Source organism: Dromiciops gliroides, chromosome 1 (assembly GCF_019393635.1).
Source record: "Dromiciops gliroides isolate mDroGli1 chromosome 1, mDroGli1.pri, whole genome shotgun sequence".
NCBI classification, from domain to species: Eukaryota; Metazoa; Chordata; class Mammalia; order Microbiotheria; family Microbiotheriidae; genus Dromiciops; species Dromiciops gliroides.
This window is the reverse complement of record NC_057861.1, coordinates 94,094,397-94,117,884: the sequence shown is the minus strand read 5'-3', so window position 1 is coordinate 94,117,884 and position 23,488 is coordinate 94,094,397. Positions and strand designations below refer to the sequence as shown.

Genomic DNA, 23,488 nt, shown 5'->3' with positions numbered 1-23,488 from the left:
TCTAATGAGAGCTAGTTAAATATTCATCTGCACACACATATATGTAAATATATGTATGCATGTTTATAAACATGTATGTTTGTTTAGGCATAAATATATATCTATAATATGGTATGCATACATTTGTATATCTCTATTTTAAATGCGTGTATAAAAGGTGAGAGAGTTCCAAATCTGATAGAGTTGGAAACTAAAAATGGAGGAGAGATAAATTGTTCATATTTATCCACTAAGCATGCTTTCTTTTTCTTTCTTTCTTTTTTTTTTTTGATGGGGCAATGAGTGTTAAGTGACTTGCCCAGGGTCACACAGCTAGTAAGTATCAAATGTCTGAGGCTGGATTTGAATTCAGGTACTCCTGAATCCAATACCAGTGCTTTATCCACTGTGCCACCTAACTGCTCCCAGCATGCTTTATTTTAAAAAGCAACAGATATAATAGGAAGAAAATGATCAAATGAGAGGATTGGCAATCTACAGCTTATAATAACAAAGACAAATGGCAACAATAAAACTATTGATTTCAGATATGTATACATAAATACATAGAACATATATCTAGTCCATAAGATACTAGAAATCTTGATTCAGGTTTGTAAATTTGACTACATAATGTAGATATCATTGATACTTTGTAGAATGTTAACCATGACGGAAATATAGCTATAGATGGATTTATGTTATTTAAAGTTTAATAGATTGGATGTATAAGAGAGATGTTGATATAAAACTTACTTTCAAGAAATTATGATCAGAATATTCTGTCTTAGAATTGAAAGAAGCACAAGGTCAATCAGTCACTAAGCATTTATTAAACACTTACTGTGTGCCAGGCACTTTACTAATGCCAGGGACACAAAAAGGAAGCAAAAGACAATCCCTGCTCTAAAGGAGCTCATAAGGAAGACGATAAACAAATCTATACAAACAAGCTATACACAGGAAAAAATATTAACAGAGGGAAGACACTAGAATTATGAGGGATTGGTAAGGACTTCCTATAAAAGATGGGATTTTAGTAGGTACTTAAAGGAAGCCCAGATAATCAGGAGGCAGAGATGAGGAGAAAGAATATTCCAGACATGGGAGATAACTAGAGAAAGTGTCTGAAGATGAAAGGTGGAGTGTCTTTTTTATGGAACAGCAAGTAGGCCACTGTCACTAAACCAGAGAGCATGTGTTAAGGAAAAGGGTGTAAAGAGACTGGAAATGTAGGAGGTTATTAGGTTATGAAAGGGATTTATATGCCAAACAGAAGGTTATGATTATTTTATATGTAATCAACTAAGTTTAATTTATATTAATTATTGATATTTTACCATCGCATATTATTATAGCTATAATTTATTATTATGTTAATTTATATTTATATCATATTATTATAGATTATATATAATTATATTAATTTATATTATAATTTATTACTATATTAATTTATAGTTAATTTATCTTTAAAATGTATATTTAATCCTAGAGGTGATAGGGAACCACCGGAGTTCTTTTAGTTTGGAGGTGGAATAGTCAGACCTTGGCTTTAGGAAAATCATTTTGGTGGCTGAATAGAGGATGCATTAGAACAGGGATAGATTAGCGGCAGGCAGACCTTCCAGCAGGCTCTTGCAGTAGTCCAGGCATGTGGTATCAAGTTATTGCACCAGAGGGATGTCAATGTAAGGTGACAACATAGGGAGTATATGAGGATGTTGGAAGGGTGAAATCAAGAGACCTTTGAAACAGATTATATATGGCAGTGGGAAAGATAGAAATCCAGGATGATAACCAGGTTGTGAACCTAGGGGAGTGGGAGGATGGTGTTTCTTTAACAGTTATGTGAAAGTTGAAGGGGAGGAGGATGGTTTGGGGAGGTGGGGGGTGGGGTGGAGAAAATGAGCTCAGTTTTAGACATGCTTAGTTTAAGATGTCTCCTGGATATAAAATTGACAAAAGGCAGTTGAAGATGTGAGACTGGAGGTCAGCAAGAGAGATTAGGGCAGAATTGGTAGACTTAAGAATCTATCAGTATAGAGATGATAATTAAATCCATGAGAGCTGATGTGATCACCAAGTGAAAGTAGCATAGAGAGAAGAGAAGAGGTCAGGGATTGTTTGCTTTTGTCTTTGTATCCTTTGAACCCATCACAGGGCCTGACACTAGTAAGTGCTTAATAAATGATAATTGATTGGTTTATTGATTAGTTCTCCAGATGAAAATGGGGAATTTTGGAAAATGAAGAGTTTAATAGGACAGATGATTGAGATAGGCATCTCCTCTGCAACATGGAGTCTTAGAATATTACTTCAGACAGGGAGGTTAAGGATTCCCAGGATTATGAAAACAGTATATGAGAGAGTCAGAACTTAAACCCAAGAGTTCCTGACTTTGGTTTTCTATATATTATATTAAGCCACAGTTTTGTGGAGATTTTGTAGGGATATTTAGAGAGGATTCTTATTCAGCTACAGGTTGGACCAATGAGCCCCTGAGTTCTCTTCCAATACTAATCTAACATCCACTCTGGGTACATTCTCTCAATTAGTCCACTAGGACTAGTGGGTTGTACCCAGAGAGAGAGGTTGCACCCTGAGAGTTCTATCACCAGATGATCCCAAAGGTGTAGAATTTCTAACACTGTCTCTCAAGTGGTCCCATCAGTGGGTTCCCTGTAAAACTGATAAACCAGCCAACTCCAATTTTTTGCCCTTTATCCACCCAGTGGGTCACAGAAATCTTCCTCACTCAAAAGCAACTCAGGAAGGAAGGAAAGAGAAGGGAGAGAGAGAGAGAGAGAGAGAGAGAGAGAGAGAGAGAGAGAGAGAGAGAGAGAGAGAGAGAGAGAGACAGAGACAGAGAGAGAGAGAGACAGAGAGAGAGAGAGAGAGAGAGAGAGACAGAGAGAGAGACAGAGAGAGAGACAGAGAGAGAGACAGAGAGACAGAGACAGAGACAGAGACAGAGACAGAGACAGAGAATTCACAAATTTTTACTTGGCATTCAGCTCCTTAGCAGTTGTATCTGCATTATCAATACTTCTGGCTCCCCAATCAACCAGAAAACTTTTTCATCATCATACACAAGCTAAGGACATCATAGCTGAAAGCAGTATCTGAAGTTCCATATATTAGATTAACAATAGGCAGGGATTTTTCTCCATGTTCTCTACTAAGAAGGATGAATCTGGACACACTTTAAGGACTTGTCCAGTCATCCCTTTGCACTAAGTATATATGGTTCTTGAATCTTTATTTTAGAATTTCTCCAGACCAAAGGATATTTAACTACATTTCCTTTAATGTCACTCCCAAATCTAAAATATTAATATTTTATTATTATTAATATTATGTTTTAGTGTTAGATATTCTAAGGTTCCTTTCAGTATCAATATTTAATAGTCTTCATTCTGACATTCCATACTATAAGGTTATTTCCAGGGCTAACCTTTCATGCTTCTAATTTTAATAACTCCCATTTATATTCTACTTTGTTGTCTATAAGGCACTTTTATCACAATGACTACATAAGGTAGGTATGCCAGAATTATTGTTTCTGTTTTGCAGGTGAGAGAGGTTGCCAAAGGTCACATAACTATTAGCTGTCAGAGACAGGATTCATACCAAATCTTGATTGACTCCATGTCCCAAGTGCTTTTGACTAAATCAAGCTGCCTATTTCTATTTTCCCACAATTGACCTAGGCAGCCAGGATTAGACCTAAGTTCTAACACCCCTTCTAGCTCTATTATTCTGTTATAAAATTTTTGTTTTTAGGTTCCTTTCATTCTGAAAAGTGCATTTTCCATGTTTTTTGGTCTCTCCTAAATAAAAAAAAAATGAGTGCATGCTAGGGTCTGTTTACCATGTTTCTCAGAATATTATACCCTTTTCAATTCTACCTTGTTCATATTCTCCTCTCCCTTGCTCTCCAACACAAGAAGGTTATTTTCTGCTTGTTTCCCTGCTGTGTATCACAAGGAAAGTAAAATAAGCATTGTTGCCCCTTTTAAGTAGGCAATATTGATTGGAGAGGAATTCTTGGGTTTGTCTCGACAGTGTCTGACATGGCATTGAATGACCTAGTCAGTCAAAGTCTGCCTAAACAGATAAGTCTCCTCTGCTGACACATAGCTTGAGTTGCTCTTCTGAGCAAAGGCAGCAGTCAGGGCATTTTCAAAAGTGCCCATCAAAGCTAGCAAACAATCACTCATGTGGAAATTGTCCTGGCAGCTCTTTTGGGCTGGAATCCAGGCAGAGCGAGAAACTATTAATGGGCAGGGTCTCTCAATGCAGCACTAACTTGTTTGGGGGAAATCATCCCCAGCAATTGCATTGCTTCTTCTGTTCTTGGGAGAAAGTTCTGGTGTGACTTTTGACAGGATCTGTTATAAGGAAAGATTTCATCTAACCACAAAACACTATAGGCTAAACGTGCTATGTCATCACCAAAATTGTTATAGGGAACAAGATGATGATTCTATGGTGGTATAAGAGAAAAAATCTTGGAATTCAAGTCAAAGACCTGGTTTCAAATCCTGAGTTCTCTCCAGAAAACCTCTTCCTTTTCCTAGATGTGCAATCCCTGAGTAAGTTGCCTAATTCATTGGGGCTAAGTTTCCTAATCTACCAAATGAGGGAGTTGATTTTGATGACCTCTATGGTTCCTTATAGTTCTAAATCTGAGGTCCCATGACCTGTAAAATGAAGATAACATTTGACCTGTTTATACTTCAAAGAATTGTTGCTATATAAAAGCCTCATGTTATCTTAATCGAATAATAACAAATTATCATTTTATCAGGGGGGAATCTCCATTAATATAGATTGCAGTCCCTCTTAGTAGATGATCTTTTATGGTTTCTATGGCCAAAAGTATTGAATACATGCAGAGTTATTTTCTGTGGATGATGCTTCTCAGATTACAGAGACATAGATAGCCAATCAATGGTTCCCTATTCAATGTCTTGTAAGCTTGGTTGGACTTTTCAGAATGTATACTCCACTAGCATGGCTCTCATGAACTTTGAGTCACCTCCCCAACATAATGACTCATCAGAAGACCATGTCATTAAAAGAAGACTGGCCTATAAATGTATGAACTCAATGTTGTCAAACAAAAATGTTTACATTGCAAAAGAGCCTGCGAGTTAACATGAGGATATGGCTAATCTATGAGCACCCAAGTGTTGGCTGTGGGTAGGAATGTTAGTACTTGGCTAAACAAAATGTTACTCATGACTACATTTGCCTAAGTCACAAAACAGAATTTCCATAAAAATGTTGGTATTTAGGATGTACCCAAGACTTTTCTTCAGCTACCATGACCACTATAGTTGTCATAGGAACAGAAATCTAGAGCTAAGAGACCATCTAAACCAACCCTCTCACTTTGTGGATGAAGAAACTAGGCCCAAGAAAGAATAAATGATTTGTCCAAAGCTTAACAGGTTGTATAAGTCTCAAAAATGGTACTTGACCCAAGGACTTCTGACTCTCAGCTAGTGTTATTTCCATTCTTTCATATAGTGAGTTAGTATCAATTATACCAAATGATTTTTTAAAAAATTAATTAACCTCTCCTTCTGTACAAAGCATTGTGATAATTATTGGGGCTACAGATAGAAAAGAGAGTTAATGATCTTAAGAAGTTCACATGTAGAAAGTTTCAACTGCAAGTCAGATGGAAAGACCCTATGGTCTTTAGAATAGAGTGGCAAAGCAGATGGTAAGCATATTTAATGTCATTTCAAGTCATAAAATCCGATCAGTTTCTGATGCTTAACCACTTGTCAGGACCAAGGACAAGGACTACCTCTATTGGGTCTTCAGTAGCTATGGCAATAATGCCTGCAGAAATTGTTTACAGGCAAGCATCACCATAGAGGTTGTTTCTGGAAATGCTGATTCTGAGGGCTGGGTTAGAAACAGAACTGGGGGGGGGGGGCGGAACTACCACTCTCATGGCCTTTGGGATCAACTTACCCATAGGAGGCAGCTGGCCAGCAGTTTGGCATTGGTGGTTGAAAGGGAGGCATTCTCTACAGGGATTGCTCCACTCAATAATGGCTGTGGGGCATTTATTAAGCACCTACTATGTGTCATGCACTGTGTTAGGATGAGAATACAAAGAAATGAATGAAATGGATATTGCCCTCCAGGAGGTTATATTTTATAGAGAGATACATTTTTTTCTTGTCCATTTTCACCCATAATCTTCCATAGAGGATATACTCAATGTGTTGAAAGGTTTCCATTATTTTTGCCTATATTATAGGGGTGTTAGTTCAGCACTCCAAATATCCATCTGATATTCCTCAAATTTACATGAGAGGCAGTATGGTTAAAGCCCTCATCCTGAAGTCACAAAAGTCTAGTTTCAAATCCTCATTTAGGCAATTAATAAATGTGAATGTAGGCAAATTATGGACCTCAATTTGCTCATTCACAAAATGAGAATGCAGGTTGTTGTGAGGATCAAACAAAATTTATAGGGACTATATAAGTTTGTAACAAAAAAATTCTGGAAACCTTAAATTGCTTTATGAATGCCAGCTATCATTATTGCTACTTCACCAGATCACCTGCTTTTTTGATCATAGACAACAAAAACTGTATCAGCAGCAGAAATATGGTGTAAAGGAAAGAACACTGGAAGTGGGTTGAATCTTGGCTCCACTATTTAATATATATTGTCTTTTACAAGTCAGTTCTTTGCTCAGACTTTTAGTTTCTGTATACTCATATCTACGGATCCTGGCCCATGCATGGGGTGATAGCCTGGGAAAGAACCAAGGGTTTGTGGGATTAGATGTGATGGTGAGGCCCAAAAATGGGGATAGGAGTCATAAGACATAGGGAAAGATGAAATTATAATAAAAAACCTACCCATGTCTCCCTATATTAACTTGATCTAACTATACCCACTATCTATTGCCCTACATCTCTCCTCCCTTTCTCCTCTCTGCTCCCCTCCTGTCATCTCATTTCCCCTCCCCTCCTTTCCCCTCCTCTCCTCTCCCCTCCTCTTCTCTTCTTTCCTCTCCTCTCTTCTCTTCTCCTTTCTTATCACTTTCTGTCCTTTCCTCTCCTCATCCAGTCTCATTCTCATCTTTTCTACAAGTTCGCTGAATATGTACCCTTATGCATGCTTCCTCACCATATATGTTCTTTTTTTTTTTTTTTGGTGAGGCAATTGGGGTTAAGTGACTTGCCCAGGGTCACACAGCTAGTAAGTGTTAAGTGTCTGAGGCCGGATTTGAACTCAGGTACTCCTGAATCCAGGGGTGGTGCCCTATCCACTGCACCATCTAGCTTCCCCTACCATATATGTTCTATGTATGTCGTACCCCTTACTTCCCAGCCACTAGCTTTGTGGTAATTTTTAATAGATTTTAAAATCTATTAATGGGATATTATATCCCATGTGAATCTGGGTGGCTCTTTTATTGTCACTTTATTTATTATTTATTCTGCTTCATTAATTGCATTGTCTTTGATCTAATAGCTCATCTGATTGGCTGACACAAATAAACAAATCAGTAGAGCCTCAGAAGCTATGGTTTTGATCAAGTGCTGACTCACAGAGTGTGGTCAACCAGGAGTAGCTTTGCTGGGAACAAAGAATGATGAGAACCTTTTCAAATGCCAAAAGAAGGAGATTGCATGCCATTGAATGGCTTTTAATCACATGAAGTGTTTGTTTAGTTCAAACCAATTCACAGAATCACAAATATGATTAGTGGTAAGACCTAAGAGGCAGTTAGATCAACCTTTACCTAAAATGAGAATATCCTCTAAAATATCACCAAGAAATCTTCTATTTCTCTTCAAATTCAACTCATAGTTTCTAGTTCTACCCTTTAAAGCCATGCAAAAAGAATCAACTCTTTTTCCGTCTCATAATCCTTCAACTACTTGAAGGCAACTCTTATGTCTCCTCTAGCCCCTTCTGCCCTTATCCACATAAACATATCTACTTCCATAATGTTCATCTGCCATGAATTCCAATTTTTTACCCTTCCTCTTTACTCTAATTATAATATCCCCAAAAGTCTCAATGCATTAAGCTTTGACAGATTGAAACTATGCTGACTTATGAAAAATCCTGTATCCTATAATTCAACTCAATTCAATTTAATAAATATTTACTGAGCAATTACTTTGTATTAGACATTATGAGGAAAATAAGAAATGTCCCTGCCTTCAAGAAGCTTGTAATTTAGAAGGGGAGACAAGATCTAAACATAGACTTTGCATGTACCCCAAGGCTCCATTCCTGGGGCTTGCCTCTTTCCCTCTATATGCCTGCCACTTGGCGATCCCATCACCTCCCATGGGTTCAATTATCATCTCTATGTTAAAGAAGTAGCAAAGGATCAGCAATGGTTTGCTAGTGTCTAGTGGGAAGAGAAATCATTGTGATTTGTAGTCATTAGAGAAAGCTTAAGGAGGGTTCATTGAGATCAACTAGTACAACTCTTTCACTTTTACATGTTTGGAATCCGAAGGACATAGAGGCAAAGTGAAATATTTAAGGTCACATATGGCTAGGAATTGTCAGAGTCAGGATTCAAACTCATGTCACTTGACTCCAAGTTTTGGAAAAGATCATTTCTGCCACATCATTCAATTAAGTTCCAGCTCCTGCTGTCTACTACTCTCTCTCTCTCTCTCTCTCTCTCTCTCTCTCTCTCTCTCTCTCTAGTGTATATAAACTGTCCCTTCCACCATACTCCATTACTCTCCATCCAGCAGGGTCCTAATTTGTTAAATTGGGACAACTATCCTTGCCCTCCTCATTGAGCTACTATGAGTCTCAAATGAGATAGTAGTTGTAAAATAAATTTTAAGTGTAACACATATGAATATAAGTGGGTTCTTCTTTGCCTGAAAGTTGTAGGACTTACTAGCTGCACAGAATTTGAATAAGCAGAGGGGAGGGAGAAGGGCATTTCAGGTTCATCCATCAATCACATGTCACCAGAGCTGTTCAAAATTTAATGACGACTTTCAGAGCAGCATGGTACAAATGAGGACTTTTGGACTGGAACAGGGAAAAGGCAGGGATAAATGACTCTTCCTCCTATTAGACGTAAAAATCATGTGTAACTTTGGGATTGTATGGGCATGAGCCATTTATTCCATTTTTTCCCTTTTTCAATAGGACCTGCTGAGTTTTTAACACATCCCTTTTTCAATCACTTACATTTCAGCAGGTCATAAAGGAGAAAAACAAGAGCATTAAGGCAGTACATGGATCCAATTCTCAATCTTTATAAAGTGGTGGTGGGAAAACAGGAATCAACAACCAAGAATACATCATACTGAACTTGAAATATTTCTCTCCTTGATTTCTCTTATACCCAAGACATCCAGTTTCTTTACCACATTATTATTAATGCAGATGAAAGGGTGGAGTAATTCTTATGGACTGGACTGGTATGAACAAGTGGTGCAAACTTAGGGCTAGGTGAGACCAGCTCCCTCAGATTTGTATGTATTCCCCCTGTAGCAGGGAGGGAGGCAGGCTATAAACCAGGAAATGTCTTAACTCTCATTGGTGTTATTTCATGGTCAGAACCAATGTGCCTCTGGGTATTCAGAAATTTGCTAATTCTTTCCAGCAGGTTGCAATGTCAGATTTCCTCTGCATCATTTAATAACTTCAATTCCTTCAAAGTCCATCTTTTAATATGTGGCTGTGACACCTTCCCCCTCTATTGACCCTATCCAACCAAAAGCACCCATTTCCTACTCTTTGAGAAATTAGGATCCTGCTTATCTCTTTCCTTCCCCAGTGCTAGGGGGGAAAGTGCCTCATGTTGTAGGAATACATCTCACTAAATCTTTTGGGGGCCAGAAAAGGCACCAGTTTTCTTTCTTAATTGTCTATTCAATTTCCCACTATTCATCCTCCCATAAGGCAGGCAGACTATGGCACACAATTTACCTGGAAACTTTTCCAAGCATAGAGAATTTATTGGGAAAACTGGTGGATGAGGAACAAAGCTGGCTGTTGCACAAGCAGGGATCCATGATATACAAGTCAGAGGGTTAAAGGAATGAAGAATAATGTCCCTGCTCCAATCTCTATTCTACAAAGATAAAAACAAAACCATTCTCTTGAGTCTTCTAGCATACCCATCTACCCACTATTCTCTCTCCTTCCCTTCATTATTAAATTTGTTTTTTTAAAACAACTACAACTCCAGCCTGCCCTACTCCTTGCAATGATTCTCTCTCTCTCTCCCTCCCTCTCTCCTTCTCTTTCTCTCTTTCTCCCTCCTCTCCTCCTCCCTCCCTTCTTCCCTGCTCCCCCATCTGTCTTCCTCACCTCTGTCATCTCTTTTTTCTCTCATATCTCTCTCCCTTTCATGTCTCTCTTCATCTCATCTCTCTCCCTCATAATCTCTCATATATCTCTCATATCTCTTTCCCTCCTCTTTCTCTCTTCCTCATCTCTATCTCTCTCATATATTTCCCTTAACCTCATCTGCCTTCCTGCCCCCCAAAACCCACTATCCCTTTAAATGTCTTTATTTTTTATTTCTATTTGTATCCCCAGAACTCAGTACAGTGTCTAGCACATAGTAAATACTTAACATTAGAAAGAACAGACCCAGAAATTGTCATGATTTTACTTTGAAATAAACATTTTAATTTTATTATATTTTCTTCATGGATAAAAAAATGCATTGTACCAATTGATACAGCTTGGTCCTTTGAGGTATTTTAAAATTTGGGTCCTCCTTTAATAATGTGCTTATTGACTTGACTTAATGACCTGTAATATTTTACCTGGAGGCATTCCTGGGCTCCTTCAAGATGCAGCTCAAGACTTCAGGAGGCCTTATCTTACTCTATGCCATCCCTCAAACTCCACTCCTGCCTTTTATCTAAAATTACATTTATCCTATATGTAGTTGGTTATTTGCATGTTATCTCCTCCATTAGAATATGAGCTCTTCAGGGGCGGCTAGGTGGCGCAGTGGATAAAGCACCAGCCCTGGATTCAGGAATTCCTGAGTTCAAATCCAGCCTCAGACACTTGACACTTACTAGCTGTGTGACCCTGGGCAAGTCACTTAACCCCATTGCCCCGTAAAAAAAAAATGAATATGAGCTCTTCAAGGGAGGGCAAGGTACATTTTCTCTGTTTCTTTATATTTCTAGTACCTAGTGCAGTGCCTAGGTGAATAACCAGGGGAGTCTGTGGTCTTCCTCTTCTAGCCCTTTCCCCCCTCACATTAGACACATAGGTTTAAGGCTTAGCCACACCCAGTTATAGTCAGAACTGACTTCAGGAACTTTTCTGCAAGCTTGCTGAAGTGGCTTGGTTTTAATCCCAATTTTGTCATTCTAAGGGTTTCTGTATTCTGGGACCTACAGGAGTTAGAATAGATCTTCCTAGTTCCTTATTAGGTAATTTTAGAGAATTCCTTTTATCATTGTTCATTTTCCATGAACACATCTCCTCACCAGTTAAATGACAGGTGCCATATCTGACCTTTGTTTGAAAACCCTATATAAAATCTAGACCTCTTCCTTTGTGTCTTCAAATGGAACACACAATCCATTCCACATCCGAGCCACCATCTTGCACTCTGCTCTGTGAGACAGTAGGGAGTCCATATGCATTACTATATCTACTGGAACTCCTGTTTCTTTTTGATGCACTTAATTGTGTGGGTTTCATTATAAAGTATCTTGAACCCATCCTAGTATTGCTGCCTGTCATTCACCTCAACTTCACTCCAAATTTGTACAACATTAGTAAAATGTAAGAACTCCATAAAAGTTTTTGACTGGCTGACAACTGAGTACCTTCCAAGACTTATCAAATGAATGACAATTACCAATTCTAATGGCTCATATGATCATAAATGATATCAGTAGTGATCTGGAAAACATTGACAAAGTATATAAGTATTGGGGAAGAAATTGAAGCCTATCAGGGCATAGGTGGTGCATTTATAATTGCTTACTAATGAAGTCAAGGAATGAAGATAAGTATAGCTGCTTAAGAAGCTGATATTTGAGAATGTTATTTGGATTTCTGGAACATGTCTTAAAATATAAGAGTGATCGACTACTGTCAGGAATGCCAAAGATCAGTAAGAACGCATTCATCTAGTGTCCTAAAAATCTAATCTAAAGGATTTTAAAGTGAAAGGATAGGAGAGTGAGAAAACTGCCTGTAACACCAAACTAGATACTACAGAGAAGAACTACAATGTAAGAAGAAAAATTGAAGTTGAGACAACCAGAAGTCTCTAGGAGATACAATCCAAGAAAGGAATCCATATTTAAAACCTTTGGTTCAAAATTTATATTAAAATGCATCACTGATACTTGATAGGATGAGATCCATCATCTGAATATAATTGTGGATGGGTGAACCATATTCAGAATAAATAGGTTAGATAAAAGGGGTAGCATTGTATAAAAAGAAGGTATATACATTTAGGAAATCCAGGAATTAGAAAAGCATGGTGGTAAGACTTTGGGTGAAGATTAACAAAGTTAGAAGCAAGTAAGTTTGTCATTAGAGCATGCTACAGAGCAGCTGGCCAGAAAGAGAAACTAGATGAGGAGTCTACAAAACAGATCATAAGTTTGGCTCAGAACCATGAATTGTATGGTAGTTATGGGAGTCTTCAATTATCCCTACATCTGCTGGATCTCTCTCTTCCAAATGCAGAAAAGCTAATATATTCCTTAACTTACATTAATGATAATTCATCCTTTCAACATGTAAAGGAACCAAGGGGAATTTTATTTTGCATCTGATTTTCACAAACAAGGAAGAACTTTTACTGGAGTGAAAGTGATGAAAACATTGAGAATAAGAGATGGTTCCCTCTTAGAGTTTATGATAGAGATAGAGAGGAAAGCTAGCCATAGTCTGATGTGTAATATATTCCAGGAAAGCTGATTCCAAAGATTTGAGAGGAAGTAGAGGAGCTCATAGATTGTAATTCTTCAGGAGGAAGTTTTAGAGGGGATAGCTTCTGAGGACTGATCCAGCTCTGAGATTCTTTGATTCATTGATTCTGTGACCCTCCCCTAGTGGTAAAGACTCTGGGACATACAGATTTATTTTATGTAACAAAATTCCTCATTCTACAGAGGATTAATGACTATTTCTGACATCTGGAAGGTCCAGGGCCAGCTTACCTGAGGGTACACTATGGCTCATTATCTAGGTGCTGGATGATAATTAAGATGGAACATTATTACCTAATGACTTCTTCACAGATTGTAGGTATGTGACCAGACACATATGCTGAGGGGTCCAATGTCAATTTTCAGTATTAGCACTGCTGAGCTCTAGGTCATCTTGGGTACAGCCTTAGCTATTTTAGCATCTTTCTCCTCTCTGCCTTGTTTACATATGCCCTTTAAAGTTAGTTCCCTTGAAAGTTCTCTTGGTATAGTTTGCATTTTAGCTCCATGTCTTCCCAAAGAGAGGAGAATGGTTTTGGAGATTCTCTGAGGTCACAGAGTCATAGCGATAAATCCTTAGAGCAGAAATGAACCTTGGAGATCACCTAGACTGAGCTTTTCATTAGTTATGGGAAGAAATTGAAGAACAGAGAGAGGTGGTAACCATGTCCAAGGTCACACAGAAATCAAGGTGTAGAAGTGAGTCTAGAATACAAGGTTTTGTTCAATCTCCTATTCCCATTACCCATAATACTCTTCCCAAAATGCTACCCTAATTATGAGGACTAGCATAAAATGAGATGATGACAAAGGCTGGAATAAATGTCTATCAGAAGATTTGGGATTCAATTGTGCTACTTTCCCAGTGATTTGGAAAATTGGTTGGAAACAAATTTTGTCTGTCCTTTGAAGTGGCAGCCTGGATTTGCAGTATTAATTCTACCAACTACCTTGAAGACCTTTGATAAGTTAATTCACATTTATTTTTAAATAATAGTCATAATCAGTTAGATTAGATTACAAAATTAAAGAATGCTCTTTCCATTTTCAACATTCTATCTTCTATTTTTCAATTATGCCCTAAGGTCCTTAATATATTGTGATTCCATAATTCCATTGGTAGAATGGGAATACTTGGAACCTGTCATCTATAATGCACAAGGGCAAATGTATGGGGAAAAAAATCCCAGAATGACTTCCCAGGACAGTGTACCAATCTCTGTCCAGATATCTTTTGTCCTGGTTAACTTTCTGTCTGGTGCTCATTCCCAACCTCCTAATTATGTTATGTCAACAAATAGATCTCTCTCCTAAATTCTAGTCTCACATTAATCAGTTAGTCAACAAGGATTTCCTAGGTGCTTACTATGTGGCAATCATTATGCTAAGCTCTGAGGAAAGGCTAAATTATGGCATCTGCATTCTAATGGAAGAGAGAACATGCATGTGTGTGTATAGATGTATATTTAATTATAAATGCACACATTATATATCTATATATATATTTATAAATCATCATTGAAGCTAACATTTACATAGGACTTACTATATGTACTATGACGTACAAAAGGGAGTCTCAGAGGGAAAACACTAGCAATGAGAAGGAGGAGAGAAGAGGAGAATAGGAAAGGCCTCTTAAAAAGGTGGGAATTGAGCTTAATCTTGAATGAGGCCAGAAGACCAAGAGACAGAGATGAAGAGGGACTGTATTCCCGGCATAGAGTTTTGTTGTTGTTCAATTGTTCAGTTTGCAACTCCATGGACAATAGCACATCAGACCCTTCTATACTCCACTGTCTCTCAAAGTCTGTCCAAACTCATGTCTGTTTTCTCCATGACACTGTCTATCCATCTCAAGCCCTATCATCCACTTTTCCTTTTGCCTTCAATCTTTCCCATTATCAAGGTCTTTTCCAATGAGCCTTCTCATGTGGCCAATGTATTTAAGCTTCAGCTTCAGTATTAAATTAATTTCTTTAAATATTGACTGATTTAATATCCCTGCTATCCAAGAGACTCTCAAAAGTCTTCTCCAGAACTAGAATTCAAAACAGCTGATTCTTTGTCACTCAGTTTTACTTTTGATCCAACCCTCACATTCCTACATTGCATAGGGGAGAGCTGGTAAAAAGGCAGAGATTAAAAATGGAAAGACCTGTGTGAGAAATAGCAAGGAGGGAAATATAGCTGAATAGTAGGGTAAATAAAGAGAAGTTAAGTATGAGAAGACTAGAGAGGTACATAAGGGCCAGGTTCTGAAAAGTTTAAAGGACAAAGTGAGGATTTGACATTTGATCTTACTTAACATCAGGATGACATGACCAGACCACATTTTAGTAAAATCACTTTGGCAACTAAGTGGGAGATTTACTGGAATATGAAGAGATGAAGTGGAAAGAACAATGTGCAAACTATTGCAATAATACAGGTATGATGTGATAAAGGGTGAGTGGAAATGAGGTTGTGAGCCTGGGTAACTGGAAGATGGTGATGTCCTTGACAGTAATAGGGAAGTTGGGAAGAATACAGAGTTTTGGGGTGAAATAATGATTTTTTTTACTCATGAGAAGTTTGGGATATCTATGGGACATCCAGGTTGAAATGCCAAACTTGAGATCCCAAATGCAAAAGACAGTTTAAGTTATAAGGACATTCATTCCAGGCATGGGGACAGTGCATAAAATGACACTGGGATGAAAAAAAGTGGTGTCACATGTGGGGAGAAATAGGGAGATCAGTTTAGCTGGACTGTGGAATGAGTACAAGGAGTAATAGTAATAATATCCAGAAAGGCAGTGTGAAGTCAGGTGGTAAAGGGTTTTACATGCCAAAAGTATTCAAGGTAAGAGACAATAGAAAGATGGTGGAGCTTCTTGAATAGCAGAATGATGTATTCAAACCTGGATTTTGTTGTTGTCCAGTTGTGTCTGATTCTTCATGCTCCCTATTCTTGGCAGAAATACTAGAGTGGTTTGCCATTTCTTTCTCTGGATCATTTTACAGAGGAGGAACTAAGGCAAACAGGATTATATGACTTACCCAGGGTCACACCGATAGTAAGTGGCTGAGGCCAGATTTGAACTCAGGAATATGAGACTTTCTGACTCCAGTCCGCTGCACCACCTAGATGCCTGCTAAACCTGTTTAGGCCCTCTTTAAATAGGATGAACTTTTTTGGCCAGTCTGTTCTAGAGTAATGAAGGATTGATCCTCAGATCCTGCAACAAACCCTGGCTTTTCTCTGAGAGTCTCTCACACCATCCTGTGCCCACCAGGAGAGGTAGGACATTCATTTCTTGGAAACACCATCCTAAAGATGGGTGTGGAGGACCTGGTGCCAGCAGCTCTCCTCTTGCTGCCAGCCTTGAAGGGCATTATCCCTATTTCAAATCTATTATTCATCATAGGAATTTTCTGTCCTCTTCTCCCCATATGCCGTTCACTTTTTCGATTTCTCTCAATGCAAGGCACTGAGAAGGACAAGCTGTGCCAAGCCTCCTGTTGTCTTCTTCCCCCCAGCAGTGCCTTAACTCAACTACTATTCATCTAACTGGGCCTCAAATCCATTAATAATAATGATAACAGATAACATTTATAGCACTTACAATGTGCTAAGAGCTTTACAATTATTATCTCATTTGGTCCTCACAAGAACTCTGGAAGATAGGTACTATTACTATCCCCATTCTGTAGATAAGGAAACTGAGGCAAATAGAGGTTAAATAACGTGCCCAAGGTCACACAGCTAGTAAGTTTCAGGCTGGATTTGAACTTAGGACTTTCTGACTATAAGTCCCATTCTGTATACATTGCACCACCTAGCTGGCTCCCTATTATGGCTGAATTCAAATGTTACCTCAAACACCTACCAGCTATATGTCCCTGGACAAATCATTTAGCTTTTCTGGGCCTCAATGTCCTTATGTGCAAAAAAAGGGATAATAATACCTATCGTACGTATCTAATAAAGATGTTCAGAGGATCAAATGAGATAACATAAACTTGTCTTGCTTGGCTGCAGAGAGCATTAGAGGTAGATATTACAAAAGGGAAAAATTCAACTCAATATAGGAAGTATTCCTAACAATCAGAATAATCTGAACATAACATGGGCTGCCTCAGGAAGTAGCGAGTTTCCATCACTGAAGCTGTTCAAACAGAGGCTAAAGAATGATTTGTCAGAGATGATTAGCAATGCTGCTAAGGCGATTACAGTTCAGACACAGTGTGGGCTAGATGCTCATTGATGTCCCTTCCTACTCTGATAGTATATGATCCTGTGATTCTAAAATTATAGGTCAGAGAATTCTTTTAAAAATAGGAATTAAGGATTGACAGATAAAGAAATGATAATGGGGATGACTCAAGCTATCAAAAGCCAATCAAGTTAAAAGAGTAAAGATAGGCTTGGATGTTCAGGGAGTCCATCAATAAAAATTTATTAAGCATCTGTTATGTCATAGGTTGGGGTATCTGGGTGGTGCAGTGGATAGAATGCCTGGAGTCAGGAAGACATCTTCACAAGTCTTAATTTGGCCTAAGACACTTACTACCTGTGTGAACCTGAGCAAGTCACTTAAACCGGTTTACCTTAGTTTGTTTAATCCGTAAAATGAGCTGGAAAAGGAAATAGCAAAGAACTGCACTATTTTTGTCAAGAAAACCCCAAATGGGTTCCCAAAGAGCTGGACACAATTGAAAACAACTGGTAATGTGCTAAGTACTGGTATTGGTATTTTACGGTTTTACAGGAAGTCGTGGACTCTACCCTCTACTTTGACTTTTGGCTAAAGCAAGATGGGGCCTTACCCTGAAGAGAATAAATGAGTCCTGATGCTTACAAAGTTTTCTTGTTATGTTTTCCTTTCCCCCAGATGGCTCCCCTACTGTGGGAAAAGGAGAAATATGAACCAAGAGAGATGTACATCAAGAAACTCTCTGACTTCCAACAAGCTCGGCTGACTGAACTGATTTTGCATCATTTAACAAGTTGTCCTGATCATCCAAAGGTTTGTAGTAATGTGATTTAAAGCTCTGGCAAAGGTCGTGAGATTGCCAGAAAAAATCAAAAGGAGAGATGTCCATTAATTCCCACCAAGGGAAAGGATGATCCACAATGTTAAAATTTTGGAAGAGTTTCTCCCTTAACAAAACTGCTTTCTAGGACAAAGGAATTTAAAGCTAAAGGAGATCTAAAGGGTATCATTGAATCCAAAGATTTCATTTTACAACTGTGGAAACTGAGTCCCAATGAGATGAAACAACTTGCTGTATGTGTTATAGGGAAGAAGTAGTCAGGATTCCAGCTTGGGGCATGTGAATATAATCCTAGTGACTTTCATTTTCACTGTGCTGCCTTCCATGAAATACTCACAGTCTGTGGCACTCCCACTCTTTCCCTCAGCCCCTTTCTCCCTGTTTTTGGTTTCCATCCATAATAAGTAGTCACCCACATGAAAAGATTTGACCATTTTTAGGAAATCTCTTAGAGGCAGCTATTAGGTTCAGAGGATAGAGTGCTGACCATGGAGTCAGGAAGACCTGCATCCTGCCTCAAATACTTACTAGCTGTATATACTGGGCAAGCATAGTAACTTCTCATGGCCTCAGTTTCCTTATATGTGAAATGAGGAAAGTTGGACTTGATGAAACCCCAAGACCCTCCCAGTTCTAAATCTATGATGTTATGATCCTCTTCTGCTGAGAAATGATTATTTCACCACCTGCCACAGTGCCTGAAATTCCATTCTCTCAGCTTCCTTTCTTTATATTAAGATTCATTCCATTCCAGGTTTATTTCAAACCTGATGTTCTTTAAAAATGCAAGTGTTCTCCATTAATGACCTGAGAGACAGCATCGATGATGGAGAACACTGTTATCATGGGAAGGGGAGGGGGCAGGGAAGGAGGGGAGTAGTATTGAAAGCAGGGTAAAGGTGTGGGGGGTGTGAGTATACAGAATTTAATTGTGCAAAATGGAATGAAATGAATGAAAATCAAATGAAAAGGAATGGAATATAATGAGTTGAAACAGAATAAAATGGACCATAGGTATAGGGCTGGTACATTCATTTTAAAGTTGAGGAAATGGAGGCTCCTGGAGATGGAGTGACTTGCTATTAGGGAAGGGGAAAAAGAAAAAAAGGGTGAAGGGAAGGGAAGTGAAGAGGAAAGGGAAGGGAAAAGAAGGGGAGAGAGAGGAAGGGAAAGAAAGGGGAGGAAAAAGAAGGGAAAGAAAGGGAGAAATGTTAAAGAAATGGAATTATGTAAGGTGAAAAAGAAAGCATTGGCAGCATAGTATGGTGGATAGAACACTGGATTTGAATACCAAAAGGCCTTTCCAAATCTAGTTCTGAAACTTATTACTTTAGTGACATAGGGTAATTAATTTAAGAGCTCGGGACCTGTTTGTTGTTTCTCTCTCTCTCTTTCTATATCATCTATGTCATCTATACCTACATCTGCATCTATATCTTTATCTATACCTATACCTGTACCTATACCTATTTCTATCTATCTCTTTCTCTATCTGTACCTATACCTGTACCTATATGTATACCTATACCTATCTATATCTATATATCTATATCTTTATCTACATATTTCCCCTAAAAAATCTCAGAGTTCCAAATCTGGAGGTGACTTGTGAATTCATCCAATCCAAGCTTTGTCTAACCCCACCCTCTACAACAGCCCTGACAAGGAGTTATTCAGTCTCCTCTTGAATGGGAAACTTAGTCCATTGATTGGGAATTTACTACTGCTAAAGGTAATTCTGAGAAAATTCCCTAAATATTCCATGGTCAGCTACTAGTGTCCTGAATTAGGTAGGGAAAACCTAAATACTGTTATATCAGTGTTGATTTTTGCTTCAAGCCCAAATCTAGAGCTATAATAAGTCCATAATTGACTGGCTAGATTGTTCAACTGACATAAATGAAAAAAAAAAAACCTTTCTTCTAGGAGGTTTGAGAGTCAGACTCTACCCTTCCTACCCCATCCCACGTGGCAATCAGACAGACTTTGACAGGCATCTGATTGTCACAGAGATCCCCCTTCCTTCATGCCCCCCTCCCAGCTAGCCCCTTGCCTTGTCACCTTCTTTCTATTTTCATAATCCCCCTTTTGTCACTCCTTCTCATTAGTTCACTGGGGCCATGTGCGGCTACAGAGAGGGCTCTTAATTGGCACACCTCTGTGGACCCAAACGTGCTAATTAAGTGATCACCCTGACTTTACAAGGACCCTCTGGAATAGGTGAAGAGGAAAGATTTCTTTATCTTATTAATTGTTTTTAAATTGTATCTTTGATGTACTCCTAGAAAGAGCCAACAGGTTGAAGTGGGGTGGAGGTGGGGAGTGGTCCAGGCCTGGCTCTTTGGAGTAAAAATAGAAGGGAGTCTCCAGGGAAGGAGGTATGTTTCTTACTACTTCTCCTGCCTTTATTTCTCCCCTTGATGAACTCTCCAATCCAACCATGGTCATTGTCTCCTAAGATGTCTTCCTTTTTCTCACTTTCAACCCTCATAATATCATTGATTCTCCTTAAGAATGAAGGACCGGGGCAGCTAGGTGGCATAGTGGATAGAGCACTGGCCCTGGAGTCAGGAGTACCTGAGTTCAAATCTGGCCTCAGACACTTGACATAGACTAGCTGTGTAACCCTGGGCAAGTCACCAATTGCCTCACCAAAAACCAAAAAAAATTTAACAAAAAACCCCACAAAACAAAACAATGAAGGACCACCAAGATGGGGGAGGGGTGGAGCCAAGATGGTGGAGGAAAGACATTAAATGCACAGAGCTCCTGATATAATTACCCCCAAAACAACAATAAAAGAACTCTTGGAGCAGAAAAACACACAAAAATATGGGCTGATATTATTTTCCATCCATAGACAGATTAAAGAGGGCCGTGCTGAGCTACCAGTAAAGTCCAACCCTGCGATTGGGCTGACAGAGACCCCAGGCATGCCGCACCAGAGGAACTTAATCCCTGAGCCTCCAAAACAGCTGTAGTACCAGTGTCTCTTAGAACTAAGCTTGCAGTCAGGTGAGAGGGATGAATGGCTATGGGGGGGGTGTTGGAATACAGGGGTATCTGTGGGACCTAGGGAGGAATTCGGCTATCCCACCCCAGCGGGGAACCAGGAAGAGATCCTGAGAGGTAGGAGAGAGGTTCAGGCTCATCAAAGCTAAGAACCACACCACAGAAAACTTTGCTGGTTGGTTGTTTAGTAAGTAGGCTTGAGGTTATCTTCAGACCAGAGAACAGGCCAGGCAAGAGAAAAACCTGCCCTCTCTCAAACCAAAACACCTGGGACTCTCTGAATCTGGGGACAGTAGTGTAGCCTAGAAGCAGGGCCCCCCAGTGGGAAGTTAAAAGTCAAGTAAAACACAGCAAGATGAGCAAGCAAAGAAAGTTTAGAATTATAGAAAGTTTCTTCAGTGACAAGGAAGATCAAGGTGCACCCTCAGAAGAAGATAACAACCTTAGGGCCCCTACATCCAAAGCTTCCAAAAAAAAACAGGAACTGTTCTCAGGCCATGGAAGCTCTCAAAAGGGACTTTGAAGAGAAATTAGGAAAGATAGAAGGAAGAATGAAAGACCACTAGGGGCAGCTATTTAGGAGGACTTGAGTTCAAATCTGTCCTCAGACACTTGACACTTACTAGCTGTGTGACTTTGGGCAAGTCACTTATCCCTCATTGCCCCTTCAAGCCTTAACTCCTATGGCATCTGCTATTTTTGCCTTTAGATTACTAATCAATTTTCATAATATAATTGTAGGGTATGTGTATTTCATGTGTAGGTTATGAATATATCCAAATGGATTTGTCTAAATGTGGTTTTTGAAGGGAGGCATAAATAGATATCTTTCTAATATTACCCACCCCTCTCCAAGGGACATTTCCATTCTTGCCTGGAAGGAAGATGGAAAAGGGAACATGAAGCTGGCCAATGTGCTTTCCTCATAAATAGAGGTTACTGGGCTAGAATTACATACATATTTCCCTTTCTAAATATTGCTTATCTAGAGCAAATTTTTTTTCTTAGTTTCAAGCTGCTTTCCTGGTATCTATGTCTAAAAAGAGAAAAAAGCAGTTCAAGTTTATATCTGAAAACTTGGTTATTTCCCATCAGATTCTAGTTGCACAAAAAATCTATTACAAATAGTGAAGACTAAGCAAACTTATTTATTCAAGATAACAAACAGAAATCAGGGAAGTTATACCAGACAATACATAGAGTAAATGAAGTCTTCTACTGGGATCAAGATATCTCAGAGAGAGAGAGAGAGAGAGAGAGAGAGAGAGAGAGAAAGAAAGAGAGAGAAACCCTGAACAAGGAGAAATTCCTCAAGTTTCTAAGGAGGCATGTACATCAAGTACATCTACACATCTACATCAGTGTTGTCAAATTGAATTAGTAAAGAATTCTTTAAGCTTCATATTGACTTCATAAACCACAAATTAACATTATTTAAGTTGTTTTGTATTTTTGTTTATTTTGTTAAATATTCCCCCAATTACATTTTGATCTGGTTTGGCGGGAATTAGCTGGGCTGGCCACATGAGGACCATGGACCACAAGTTTGACATCCGTGCTTTATATGTTTGTTGTTTCCCAAAATCTCTCTCTGGCTCTCTGGCTCTCTGGCTCTGTATCTCTCCATCTCTCTTTTTCTCTGCTTCCCCCCATGCCACCCCAGGTTTCTGCCCACCCCCCAAAAAACACTTCAGTACACCATGGGTGTTTTCTCTTGAAGCAGGAAGCCAGAGGAATGTCTATCTTCTCTTAGGCTTTCATGCCAACCCTGTCCCTCACTCAAGCAGATAGCATCAAATCAGCATCTTCTCCACCAAGTAGTAAAGCCTTTGTAAATAACAAAGACTTGAACCCAGGATTATATCATCACCACCACCACCACCACCATCATTGTAATCATATTTCAATGTTTTGGATCTGTGTTTCATGTCTGAGGTTTTGGCCATCTTGAGAGGTCTATAATGCTATCCCTTTTTTTCGGCATCTGCATCCCATTCCAACCCTCACGGGGGTTCAGGTCAAATTCCCAGGGATGGGAGAACTTACCTTGTGACATTAATGCACCTATGAATTATCCCAAGGTACAAGAATTCCCACTGAAGCCTCTTTACATACCTTAGTAGATATGTTCTAAATAGTCATATCAACAACAAAAACAAAATTACCTCCTTGTGTCCAAACTTCTGGTGATGAACCTCTCTGTACTTAGCAAGGCAGGTTCTCAGAAAACTTGAGAAGAGCCTATTTCTGGGCATGTAGTCAAAGCATGCTGGCATGAGGTATAATTAGACATTGTCTGTACCATACATTTGGCACTTAGCCAACATAATATTATATTGTTGGTTACAGAATCACAGAATTTCAGATTTGGAAAGGAACTTGGAGATTATCCAGTCCAACCTGTATCGAAGTGTACGAATATATGAATCAAAAAGCATTTATTAAGTGCTTATTATGTTCCAGCCACTGTATGAAACTCTAGGGACACAAACAGAGGCAAAAA

At 38.9% G+C, this 23,488-nt stretch overlaps 1 protein-coding gene across 1 annotated transcript in view; it reads left to right on the top strand.

Annotated features, from left to right (window-relative positions):
• The window catches only part of LOC122746120 (40S ribosomal protein S17-like), a 62,848-nt gene extending 41,894 nt beyond the window's left edge, over positions 1–20,954 (top strand). The window contains exon 2 of the mRNA XM_043991600.1: positions 20,834–20,954. Coding sequence (XP_043847535.1) covers positions 20,834–20,954 — 121 coding nt within the window. The remainder of the gene's footprint in view (positions 1–20,833) is intronic.
• Positions 20,955–23,488: the final 2,534 nt, after the last annotated feature.